This window comes from Brachypodium distachyon, chromosome 4 (assembly GCF_000005505.3).
Source record: "Brachypodium distachyon strain Bd21 chromosome 4, Brachypodium_distachyon_v3.0, whole genome shotgun sequence".
Classification (NCBI taxonomy): domain Eukaryota; kingdom Viridiplantae; phylum Streptophyta; class Magnoliopsida; order Poales; family Poaceae; genus Brachypodium; species Brachypodium distachyon.
The window spans coordinates 17,219,609-17,231,810 of NC_016134.3; the positions used below are offsets into that span (position 1 = coordinate 17,219,609).

Sequence of the window (12,202 nt, forward strand, 5' to 3'; positions counted from 1 at the left end):
GTTAAAACAATGGGTGCAATGCAATTAAACCTTCTGGAATACACACTTGGATTCATCTGAAAAGAAATCATCACAGTGCACAGTAGTTCTGAACTTATGATGTTGAAACACATGATGTTCTCATAAGGAATTACCTCACAAATAAACAAATCTCCCTATATATATTCAATACCATTTACTTTTATCAAACTTACCGAAAAGCAGGAAGAATTAACCAACCAACTTAACCAAAATTTCCTTCAAAATCTGATCATCAGTCAGCGGTCTGGATGCCTGAGAAGAAGCAGAGGACAGCGGAGGTGGACGGAATCACGTCCACAAGATCCGGCCACCAGGCAGAGGCGGTGCAGCAACCGACGATGACAAGCGGAGGACCTTCGATTGGAAAATGGAAGTTGTAGAACTCGATGTTCAGTTCCTCGTCTTGCCCAACGCATCAATCAAACAAACTACCGGGCGATGCTGCTGCACAGAATCTCCACGCTGCTCTGTTGATGCCGCCGCCTGTACGTCGTCACCGACGACCATCGAGTACGCGTCGCCCCCGTTGGCTAACGCAGATGCCACCGCCGCCGCGTCGTCGTTTGGGTCGATGACGGAGCTCCACTCGCCCGACGACGGCTCGTTTGTGCCCACTGCCCACGCCTCACCATGCGTCCATGCCTTCGTCGCATCCTTCGACTCGTCCGCGCCACCATCCGCACCTTTGTCGCCGACTGCGATCGCTCAAGCCGCCGCTCGCCAGCGCCCACGCGTAGCGCATCACATCAGCTGCAGCAAAGAGAGAGCGTGGGAGGGCCTGGGCACGGATAGGGGACGGGCAGCGGCCGGGTGATGGGAGGCGGCTGAGGAGGTCCGGGGAAATTTAGTTAAGGGCAGAGGTGGATAATTCTTTCAACTTAGGTTACTGAGATTAATTATCTTTTAAATGGATGGTCAGAAATTTTGGTTTTTTTTGAATTTTCTGATCTCTATTTTTTTTATTGCTCCGTCGCGTACTTTTAATATATAATACTTCATTTGAAATGTCGCGCGGTCAATTTTGTGAAAACCCTCATGACAAATTACCGACATAACCGTTCAGTCCTCCCTCATCTTCCTCCTTGCGGGCTAGTGTTCCTCGTAGCGCTCGCTCGCCGCAGCTCCGCTCGCACGCGCAGATCCCCGGCGCTGCTCCCCTCGCGCGACGGATAGATCGCAGTCGCTGCTCCACCTTCGCCGTCTTGCTCCACCGGGCTTTTCACGCTCCCCCGTGCTGCTCCCCCTCCTCTGTCCAAGATTTGATTTTTCCGGTAATGGGTTGGTGGTGCGGTGCTAGCGGAGCAGAGGGAAAGGCCAGGAAGATTGCACCGCCGCCGCTGCTCCTGCTTCTCCTCGTCCCGCTGCTGGCCGTCGGCCGCGCCGATGCGTGGGGCAAGGATTGGAGTACCCCGCTCCGCCGCGCTGCCCAGAAGGCGGGCCCATGGTCCCCCACCGCTGGGATCTCCGCTGCCGGTGACACCCGTATTTCCTTCCCCGATGCCCTCTTGCACCAGGTAAAGCTCTGCCCTGTACTCTACTCACCACCCAATTTCCTTTTTTCTTTCTCATCCAACTGGTGGTTAATTGTTTCGATTTGAAGAAAGAAATTCTGGGAGGAAATCATGTCTGAATTCTGGATAATCGAGTTTCAGGAGCAAGTTATTTGTGGGGCAATTGATTGGTAGTACTAGTAACAGACTGACTTTCTTGTGCTCTGAATTTTGCATGCCATCATACCACACCACAACAATTGATTGGTAGTACTACTAACTGATTTGGTCCCATCCAACCCTCAAATTCATCTGCCAAATTCTCTGATTGTGATGCCAAGCCAAGCGAGCACGCTGTTGTGAAATCTTTGCGATTGCAATCAGTTTAGACGGCACTAAAGATAAGATGTTGGAGAAAACTGAACTCCTGAAGAGATGTCTGAGACATGGAAGAGTTCAGTTTCCTACAACTCTTACTTTCAGAGCTGAATCATATGTTTTGGCTTGAAATATTTCAGTCGTATGGGGCGGCCCTTTTATAGACCAGTTCAACATCTAAGCTCCTGCTGTCCTCTGTTGCAATATTCTCTAGCATGGACTGTTCAGTTTCTGAAAAGTTAACTGAACTGTTAACCGAGTTGGAGATGGTTCCTTAGAGCTGACAAATGCAACATATAGTTATGAATTTGAATCATGCAACATGGAGACATTGTATGTTTTAATTTTGGTCCAATCTGTGTTCTGCCAAGAATTATGTTCATGCCTATTTAATTCACTTTTGACTTGTGCAGATCAGTCGAGATTGCCAAGAATTAGAAACTTTCATTGGCGAGCAATTGGCTTCTCTGCTTTATCTGGAGCCACACAGTGAGCTTACGGTAAGCCATGGTTTTCTTGTGAATCAGTTCTGGAATGTCCAAGATAGGCACCAGCACATAAGCTAGTCCTATGCTGAACATAAGCTATCCTTCTGGTTAAAAAGATGAAGTGTTCTAAGTTTTTCCTTTTCAACATGAAATGCATTTGCTATCTGATTTTAACAGTGCGGCTAGCAATTAGCATGTGGGTTCAAACAAAACCTAGATAGATGGCCATACAGGTCAAAGGAAAAAAAATCAATTGGACTGAACTAGGGACAAATTCAATTAACTGAACTGGAACTGAACTAGGGATTAATTCATTTGCTATCTGATTTAAACAGGCACAACTGTTAACTGAACTGGAACTGAACTAGACTTGTTAATTGTGGTAGAGTACAGCATGACTAGGCTTGTTTAAAAATTGGTAGAGTACAGCATTATGATTCTACAATACTAAGTGTGTTAGCCATATACTCAGAAAACATTGTCAAGTAGTTTCCTTGTGACAGTACTAAGTATGTATTCAGTTCACAATGTGCATGTCAAGTAGTTGTCACTTCAGTTCTGAATGATGCAACTATGCATGTGTAAACAACCAGAGATCTATATATACATGTGCATGTCATTTGTGTATTTTTCCTGTTAATTTTTGAGACACAGCAGCATGTGTTGCAATTCTAACAAAAAAAATCTGCCCATTTCAAAGTACAGAATCTTCACAAAACAATCTGCTACTCCAGATTTTTGAGGTGGTACTGAAATTTACATCACCATCCAAACAGAACAAGAAGTTATGCCAGGCTCAGGTCGTCCAGGTTGTGCCTGTAATGGAGTGTACACTGAATTCAACTGAATTGAATTCAGCTTGTGCCTGTAATGGCACGTAAGATGTTCATGTTTCCTTTCCTCAGTCAAAATCTTTCAGTGCACAGCCATTAACTTTTAACTGAAATGAATTAAGAATTAAAAGAACTCTAGCCATTCAGTTAACAGTTAAACTGAACTGAGTGAAAATGGAGTACTCAGAAAGTTAAATCTTAACAGACACAGGTCTCTATATTCTGCATTTTTCTTCTTCAGTTTCCATTCTACAGTGTAGGAGTGAATTGCTATCGACTAGTTTCAATAATTTGATTTATAGGACTGAATTTCTATCGACTACAATCTCATTTTGCATTTTGACACTTTCGGTTAACATTCATTTGATTAAGACACCATACAATGGAAATATTAACAATGCTGGAGCAGTAGTAATTTCAAATTTGGGAAAGAACTTCTATAATTGTAGGGTTGAACTTCTATTTTGGGTAGAAATAGATTCCTGCCTTCCTTTTTTAATCCTCAGATTGCTCCCTTCCTTCTTTTCTAATCCTGAGATTGCTCCCTTCCTTCTTCCAATCCTGAGATTGCTCCCTTCCTTCTTCCAATCCTGAGATTGCTCCCTTCCTTCTTCTAATCCTGAGATTGCTTCCTTTTTTAATTCTAGGATTGACGACCGGAGGCGGAGGCACTGGTGAGGCGGAGGCGCGGGCGCAGGAGGCGGCGCTGGCCAAGCCAGGGACGGCGGCAGGAGCTTCCTCGCCTGGAGCTCGCCTAGATCAGCACCGGCGGCCTGGAGCAGAGCGAGGGCCGCAGGAGCTCCCTGGCCTGGAGCAGAGGGACGGCCTGCGGGAGCTCCTTGACCTGGAGCAGAGGCCGGCGGCCTGGAGCTGCTGGGGGCGGTGCGGTGGTGGGGCGGCGACCTGCTGGCCGGAGCAGGTGGATGGGCCGCGAGCTGTGGGGGCGGGCGTCCGCGATGGATCTCCTCCGCGATATTGGATTGCCGGCTCTGGCGGGAGGCGGCGGGAGCTCTGCTTGCCTCCGGCGGCGCGAAGGTTGCGGGACGGCAACGGCGGGAGCTCCGCTTGCCTCTGGGGGAAGATTTCAGTTTGGATTTCAACTTGAATTTCAATTTTGAGCCCAAATTTCAAATGAATTTCAATTTGAGGGATTTTTTGGCAAAAGTTCGATTGCACTGGATGAGTGGAAGGACGCGACATCCTTTACAGTACAGAGGGAGTAGAATAGATGCTATTCCTGATGGTATGCATTCCCTATTTGGGAGCAGGCTTTCTCAATTTCAGACGGAAGAAGAAATAGTGGCAATAGGAATAGCTTCTGTTCTATGGACTATATGGAATTTTAGAATTGAGGCATGCTTGGACGACCAAAGAATTTCTGGTCCTTTGGTTGTCGTTCACAGGGTGAGGTACTTGCTGAACTTATGGTTCTAATGCAGATAAAACAGGAAAGACGAAGTGCGGTACAAGACTCTTCGAGCAGGTGGCAAGTAGATCATCACATGGGATGGAGACCTGGAAGCTGATGGGGTGTGACCTGAAGATGAAACTTTGGTCTGTAGCCTGCCGAAGGTTGATCTGTTCGGCGGGCAACTGGTGGTTATCAGATTTCTGGGTTTCTCTTTACTGTTTTGTTGAACTTGTAAGAACCTATGTTATTTCTCAAAATGGAAATTAGAGGGTCCTCCCTCTTTTTTTCAAAAAGGAAAAAAGAAGAAGATGGCAATGCTCTCGTCACAAATCATGGAGATGTAGTCAGCCATCAACAATCTCAAGGGTTGGTGTCCGACAATAGAGATGTGCATCGACAAGCTCCACTAAAATATCGACAATTCAAATGGAGCTGGTCACCAGGGTCATTTCCATTCACCACCGAGCCGTCAAAGAAGGCAATGATACGTCAAAAACATCTATAGTCCTTCTGAAGTTTAATGACGCAATTTCTAGAAAATCAACTCTTTGTTAACTTCATCACATGATAAAACAGGCACAGAAACAAAGCAACACAATACGCTCACCTCAACAAAAAACAAAGTTCGAGGGCATGAAAACATAATTCAAAAAAAAAAGTCAGGACATTGTACCAACAAACTCATGCGATGAACATGGTTTCAGTTATTTGTGATTCCACAAGACAAGACTGAATACTTAACGTTGTGATGGCACTGTCTGGAAATGCTCCATTCTACCTGTCATGCCATGTGATAGGCATCATTAGTGATGTGATTCTCTGGTGCAGGGCCAATGCTCAGTGTTGATGCTGGGCACTGTACTGAAGTACTTAGTAGTCAATTGCAGGGTTACAGAGAATCCAACTTAATTTTTTGTGAGTTGAGACGCTCCATAAGGTGACTGGCAACTCTTGCTTCTGAAAACCTCACCCAGAGGTCCGTCGTCAAGTGTTTCCCTAGTTACTGGTGACCAACTTTCCTGAGGCTGAGACCTGTTACCCTTTTCTGATGAACTGCCTGCTCCATACACACTGAAAACCTGGCCAAGATCATGGTGCAACTTCAGTGGTGAAAATGCTACTTCGTCACGATTCGAAGAAGAATGTGATGATGGGAAGTCAAAAGGATCCATTGGAGTGGGTACTGATGATTGTTCGACCACATTCTGCTTCTCCAGCAGTTCCCTGTAAAGCAGTGTCTTTATCTTTAGTTCAGGGAAGAAAAAATTGTGCAAAAGTTCCATGCTTGTCTACTGCAATATTTCTACTAAGGTTGTGACAATGTCACGAAAGCCCAACTAATTGATTTCGAAAAATACTAATTCATCTGCTCCTTTTTATAAGACGTTTTGGCAAAGCCAAATTGACTTGTCAAAAAACATCTTATAAAAAGGAACAGGGAAGTACACATCATGCGTTTCCAATCACATATGGTGCCTCCGTTCCCACTAGCTTGCCACTACTTATCATAGTTTTTTATTTTCCTTTTGGAGTTTTTATTTATGAACAGAGAGAAACATAAAATGAAGTTCATCAAAGGCACCATGAACTACTTTCATGTAACTAGTTCAATCTAACTTATTTGAATTTTTAATTGAAAATATCTAACTTTTTTTCAGTGTTCCTTATTGTACTCCATGGTTGGAATCTTCCCAGCCCTTCTTCGGCAATAAATAACTCGCTGCGGTTGTTTCATCAAAAAAGGAATAACATTTTGAATGTTTTATAATGTCATGAATCCTGATACAAAGATGGACTACTTAGGCACCTCCATTTGACCATTTGCACATGCCAGAGCATTAGCTTGCCATTTATATCAATCATAACTCATTTCTTGACAAAGGCTTACTAATCAAGTAACAGGCATAGATGCAAGTACTAATGTAATGTAGGACCAGGTTACTTCACCTGTTGGACTGTCTTGGAAAAGGATCAGCCACATTAGCAGCTAAGCTTTCCACTTGCTGCTGCCAAGCAGCATGGCTGCGTGATGATACACCACCAGAAACAACCATGGCTGGTTCTGCAATGGTGGGTGTCACCTTTCGGCCTTCCACATGCTTTCTTGAACGTTGGCGACCACGGTTTATGTGTCGCTCACAGTATTTTTGGTCTCCAACAGAATCTCTAGAGCACCGCCACTTCTTACCATCTGTGCGGCGGCATCTCCCAGGTTCTATATCAGCACCCCCTGGACGAAATGGTCCCCATCCAACTGCAAAATAGTCATTTTTCATATGAGAATTCCATAAACCACCACAAAAATGATATGTTCTTGACACTGATTCGGCAACATTTAGCACATAATAACTGGGTAGTACACAGAAAAGGCACTCGAGTAACATGAACTTCAGCATACTAAGGACGGCATTTCAATATCTTGTTGCTGAAGAGATTATACGATAAAAAATATACAGTGGAATCCAATGTGAGTGAGAGTTTTACATCTTTTTTGTTTAAATTGTGTAGAAGCACATTGGTAGCAGTAAACATTACCACATGAGTAACATTACTCTAATGCAATCATTGAGATCATTACAGTGCCTTCTTGGAAACATAAATATAATAATTCAAACTACAAATTTAGTACCCAAAGGGAACCTCGATTACCGGTATCCCCAACAAACTAATTGTGCAACAGCAACCTGTCCCTAGAAGACACAGAATACAAATAAAACATGAAAGAATCCCAATGCCAGATAAGCTTTTATATTCCAAACTACATAACGGACTACTGGACATAGATAACCACAACCATATGACATCTACTTGCTCCTTTCATGTTTTAAAAATGGCTGTTTCTTTATGCCTTGTCTTGAAATGTTGACAACATAAATAGGACAAGAGAAATACTAATTACAGGAGATGTATCCAAAAATTACCCCACGGATTGAGGCTTCTTTTGATGGGGAGGAGTAAACTGGATGGCACAGGAGCATTTGCAGCAATGTGCTTGTAGATCAGGGCTTGGTGCTCCAGCTCCATCCACTGTGTTGGGGTAAATGGACCCCTGACCCTTGCCAAAACACCCTGCATGCTTGCCCCTGAGGTCAAACCGAATCCTTCAATCAGAAGAGAAGCAAAATGGTAAGAACAATGATGAAATGGTCATCTTAAGTCAGATAAGACCGGAGCAAACGAAGATGCCCATGAGCATGGCTTCCTAGTCCCTACACATGCAAGATTTAAGGAAGCAGCACAAATCTGTGCCACCACTTTACCTTTTTTGTGAGAGAAAAAAAAGAAGAGAGGGTGAGATATCCCCAAGAAGAAAAAGCTCACATCTTTTGGGGATGAGTTGCAAAAGCGAAAGAGAGGGGAATAACAAGGGGCCCTTTTGGTCTTGACAAGACCCCAAAGGCAGGGGCTTTTGCAGGATGATGCCATCCATGACCATGATGAGCAAAACAATCACAACTGAGATTTTTCTATTAAGAAAATCATATCCGTTTCCCATACCCACCCATCTCACCTGCTGCATCATTGGAGGAGAAGCTCAGCATCTGCGCCCCAGAAGAGCCGGTGGATCCAAGAAAGGAGCAAGAGGGAGGTGGTGGCAGCGAAGCACCTGCCAGCCCTAAGTACCCATCTTGGCCCCCTTGCTCGTCGCATCTGCCATGCTTCTGTGGCGAGTTCGGATGGCCGCCGCCGCCGCCGCAGGAGCTCAGCATCGCCGTTGCTTGTGTGGAAAGGGCAGGACAGACAGTTAGGAAGGATCGTTGGGAGCAATGGCTTCTTGGGCCATTATGGGAGAGGAAGGAGGTGGTGGTGATGGCTGTGGGTGTTTGGGGAACCAGGCTGGCTTTGCTGCTTTGGGGGAGGGGAGAGGAAGAAGGGGAAGCAGGCAATTGAATGCACCCCCTGCTCTGGGAGAAGACAACAAAAATCTTAGTTGGCTACTACCACAGCCTTCCTTCATAGATTTGTTACGAGAACCAAAAATTTGGTTTGTTGCGTAATTTCTTCTATGATTTTTCTACAGGATGTAAATAGCTTTTAACACGGAGTAGAAAACACTACGAAAGTCAAAAACACATCCTAATTTACATTCTGCCAAATATTTGTACGTGCGATTTTTATTACTCACTCTGTCCAATATTAAGTGACGTATTATTACATTTATCTAGACGTTTTTTGTGTATAAATACATTCATATTTAAGCAAATTTGAACACTTAATATGAAACGGAGGGAGTAGTACTTTTCCGAACTGACATTTTTTCACTTTCAATAATTTTTGTGTATATTAACATTTTGTCCGCCCCGTCGACATACTTATGCGTTCTTAGCGTCCACTTGAAACTGAAATTTTCATGTACAGTTGGAGCATTCGTTTAAGGTTAAATCAAAAATATAATTGAGTTGCAATAGTTTAGTTTTTGGTTGGGACTAAAATTGCTTGGTGGAATCAATTAAACTTATCAATACCAAATCGAGTTTGGACAGCTTAGTATTTTTTCTACAGTGAACACCACAACATAGACATGTGATCACATAAATAAGTTTTAGCATGAGGTTGTATAGTTTTTTGAGCCGAAACCTTATATATTGTTAAGAAAAGGGTACAACCTTGGGAAGGTTATCCGTAAGATTTCACCTGTGCTTCAAGCATCCCACACAATACAGGCCACGCTTCTAACTTAACAAATGTTGCACGTCACGCAGGGCGCACAAGGAGACTCTCAAATGGTGGATTTAAAAAAAATACAAAACACGGTAACTTTTGAATCAAAATTCCAAAAGACAAATTGTTTCGGTGTCTTACCTCTCATTGTTATCCCTGTCGTGCCTTATGACTTGTAGTTGTCCCGCCTTGCCTCATGCTTCATGTCTTATATTTTCCGTTTTCTATTTTATGTCTTCTTATGTGCTATAGGTGGACTATCTTGTCACTCATGTTTTCTCTGTAAACACGACTATCTTAATTTAGATGTTTGTTTCAAAAGTTATAAGAAAAGAAGCAAAAAACATCCCCTCCCCGAATTGTGACTGCGTGAAGCACTTATCATGTTCCCTTCCTGTGAGGTCATCTTAACCTAATATCTCTAAATTCTCTTTCCAACATCTCTAACCAAATTTACCAACACAAAATTTTCGAAGGATTGGAGGATTTTAGGCCTACCTATCTGGTTGAAGCTATTTTGGGGCTGTGGTATCAATATCTCATATGGTAGTAACAATTGTAATCTAGTATTTCAATAATTGCTCCATAAAGAAGAAATTTCACATTCTTTTTCACTAACTCATCTGGCTTCACATCTTTCTCCTTCTTTTAATTCTCGCGTTTTTTCTCCATCCTCCATTTTATTTTCCCCTTGTGCCTGCCACCTCTGGTCATATCAAGTTGAAGCATCGTTGTATGTCGATTAAGAGAGCCTCTAAGGCCACTAGCTTTTCCATTCTTTTTGGCTGCGGGTGAGTTTAGTGTCCACCTCGCACCTTGCTAGTTAAACTTTCCTTGGCCAGTTTCTTCATTTTCTTTTTCTTCTTCGCTTGTCACGGCTATCTTTCTTCGAAGATAATTCGAAAAAAGGAATTTTTGCCAAACTTACACATGAATACCAATTTTACTTTGATATATATAAGGTGTGCTTATCCATATAGGGAACGTCCGCTCCCTAACCCTCCCCGCGTGATGGGTTAAAGTTGCTATACCTACAAACCGTCCCCATAAAACTAAAATTGGCACTTACGCAGAATAAGATGCAAAGAAACGCGGATTACGGCCAAGCTCTTCTTGATCGGACGGAAGAAAAAACATTCACTCTCATAGATTCCAATACTTTCATCTAGAAGGTGTGCCGTTGTTCAGCCCTCTTTTTTCGAGCCCCTGTAAAATACGGATCATGCATGTTGGCAAAACATTTGTCTCCTAATCCAGATTCTTAAGTCGGATAAACTCTAGCGATTTCTATATTCTAACACCGTCACACTCTCCCTTTCCCGTCCTACTTGCATTCTTTTCATCGCTCTCACACTCACTGTTCCTCTTCTGCGTTCATCCCACCTCAATCTTTCCCCAATTGGCTCCCCTTCTTCACAAATCACAGTCGGCTCCAAACGGTTAAATCTCGCGGTTTTTCTTAACCCGACGTCTCCTTCGTGCCGAGTTTGGTTTCGTTTGTTCGCCGTCTCTTTCCTTCTCCTCTCCTCGGCGGCCCCTCTAGTCCTTTCTTGCGTGTCCGATTGATCCGTCGTCTTGCGTGGCGGCCTCTTCTTCCCCGTCTCCCCTCCGCTTCTCGAATCAGCCGCGGGGACCGATTGAAAGTAGGTTTGATTCCGGTACCTGGTTTCTTGATTCTGGGTGTCGAGGTAAAATTGGTTGTAATATCCCTTTTGTGGTGCGGCGCGTCAGTTCTTGATTCGGTGAAATTGGTTGCAGGATAGGGGGTGCCTGAACTGGTGATGGCGGAATTGGTCGGGCCGCGGGTTTACAGCTGCCACCATTGCAGGAACCACGTCTGCCTCCACGACGACATCATCTCCAAGGCCTTTCAGGTGAAGGAAGAATTACTGAATAATTAGCTTACCTTCAGGCTTCAGGGCGGGTTCCCCTTGTTGAACTATTGTGGGTTGGGGCCCTGTATTAGGGATCAACGTTGAATAGAACTGAATCACTAGGAACTCAGGTGGAACAGTAATGTCGGATTGTTTGGGTATGGAATGCTAAATTTGGCATCAAATGAGGTTAAAGAGGTTTAGGAACTGCAGTTGTTAGTTACAACTGCTGTTGAGATGTTCAGACACTAATATAGCAGGGTTTCAGTTAACCAGAGTTACTTGGGTTTGTCCTGGCAGTTCGGATTCTATAACTCGATGACTTCAGATGAAGAACTTGTTAGATATATCTTAGATTTTTATTGTGTTTGGAGGATGACACTGATACTACCTGCCCTTGCTCTTTTGGCTGTTCTAGGGGAAGAATGGTCGTGCATTTCTCTTCTCTCACGCCATGAATGTCGTTACGGGGGCAAAGGAGGACAGGCAACTCATGACGGGGCTTCACACGGTCGCTGATATCCACTGCCGTGATTGCCGTGAGGTGCTGGGCTGGAAGTACGAGAAAGCCTATGAGGAATCGCAGAAGTACAAGGAAGGCAAGTTCATATTTGAGAAAGCGAAGATCGTACAGGAGAATTGGTAGTAAATAAAGAGTCGCCAACATGCCAAAATGTTCTTAATGGAGATGTGAATTGTGATTCGTGTCTTTGTACATAGCAGTCGCCTGTAACTTCTGAATTCTAGGCTGCACCATCCTGTTTCCATTCCACTTGTAATTTGCACCTGGTTCTCTGTGGGGAGACAAAGTTATGTTCATTTGTTTGGGAACCAACCATTTTCTCATTGTTCATAAATGGATGGTTTAATAATGTTTGATTCTCTTTTGCCAGTTGTCATCTAGCGTCAAATTAAGTAATGCTTCAAGGGGTATAATATCAGTTGGCACCTTGTCCTGACTTTAATGATGTGAGCAAATGTAGGGAAGCAGATTTCAGATTTGTATTTAACCATGAATAGTTCACCCCTGACACATTTTGGGTAT

At 43.8% G+C, this 12,202-nt stretch overlaps 3 protein-coding genes across 14 annotated transcripts; 2 read left to right on the top strand and 1 right to left on the bottom strand.

The window, feature by feature from the left end:
- The first annotated feature begins 1,050 nt into the window (after positions 1 to 1,050).
- LOC104584528 lies at positions 1,051 to 4,954 on the top strand. Of its 8 annotated transcripts, none has more exons than XR_002960253.1 (4): positions 1,051 to 1,535; positions 2,303 to 2,389; positions 3,083 to 3,254; positions 3,858 to 4,951. XR_002960253.1 is itself a non-coding variant. In XM_024454912.1 (4 exons), the coding sequence occupies exons 1-4, from the start codon at positions 1,296 to 1,298 to the stop codon at positions 3,886 to 3,888; spliced, it is 459 nt and encodes a 152-aa protein (XP_024310680.1). In that variant the 5' UTR covers positions 1,051 to 1,295; the 3' UTR covers positions 3,889 to 4,951. The 8 variants fall into 8 exon arrangements, 6 of the variants coding, with proteins under 6 accessions (XP_024310680.1, XP_024310682.1, XP_014758818.1 ...); XR_002960254.1 differs by having other exon boundaries at positions 3,083 to 3,186; XM_024454912.1 differs by having other exon boundaries at positions 3,154 to 3,254.
- Positions 4,955 to 5,154: 200 nt separating this feature from the next.
- On the bottom strand, positions 5,155 to 8,598 carry LOC100841471 (growth-regulating factor 8). Of its 3 annotated transcripts, none has more exons than XM_003577417.4 (4): positions 8,133 to 8,598; positions 7,543 to 7,704; positions 6,569 to 6,875; positions 5,155 to 5,845 (listed from the first exon to the last, which is right to left on the bottom strand). In XM_003577417.4, the coding sequence occupies exons 1-4, from the start codon at positions 8,329 to 8,331 to the stop codon at positions 5,527 to 5,529; spliced, it is 987 nt and encodes a 328-aa protein (XP_003577465.2). In that variant the 5' UTR covers positions 8,332 to 8,598; the 3' UTR covers positions 5,155 to 5,526. The 3 variants fall into 3 exon arrangements, with proteins under 3 accessions (XP_003577465.2, XP_003577464.1, XP_024310679.1); XM_003577416.4 differs by having other exon boundaries at positions 7,543 to 7,722; positions 8,133 to 8,587; XM_024454911.1 differs by lacking the exon at positions 8,133 to 8,598 and adding an exon at positions 7,790 to 8,117.
- A 1,977-nt stretch (positions 8,599 to 10,575) lies between these two features.
- LOC100841981 (protein yippee-like At4g27745) lies at positions 10,576 to 12,056 on the top strand. Of its 3 annotated transcripts, none has more exons than XM_010239347.3 (3): positions 10,576 to 10,930; positions 11,042 to 11,157; positions 11,576 to 12,056. In XM_010239347.3, exons 2-3 carry the CDS (start codon positions 11,065 to 11,067, stop codon positions 11,801 to 11,803), a joined length of 321 nt encoding a protein of 106 aa, XP_010237649.1. In that variant the 5' UTR covers positions 10,576 to 10,930; positions 11,042 to 11,064; the 3' UTR covers positions 11,804 to 12,056. The 3 variants fall into 3 exon arrangements, with proteins under 3 accessions (XP_010237649.1, XP_003577467.1, XP_003577466.1); XM_003577419.4 differs by having other exon boundaries at positions 10,578 to 10,971; XM_003577418.4 differs by having other exon boundaries at positions 10,580 to 10,926.
- Positions 12,057 to 12,202: the final 146 nt, after the last annotated feature.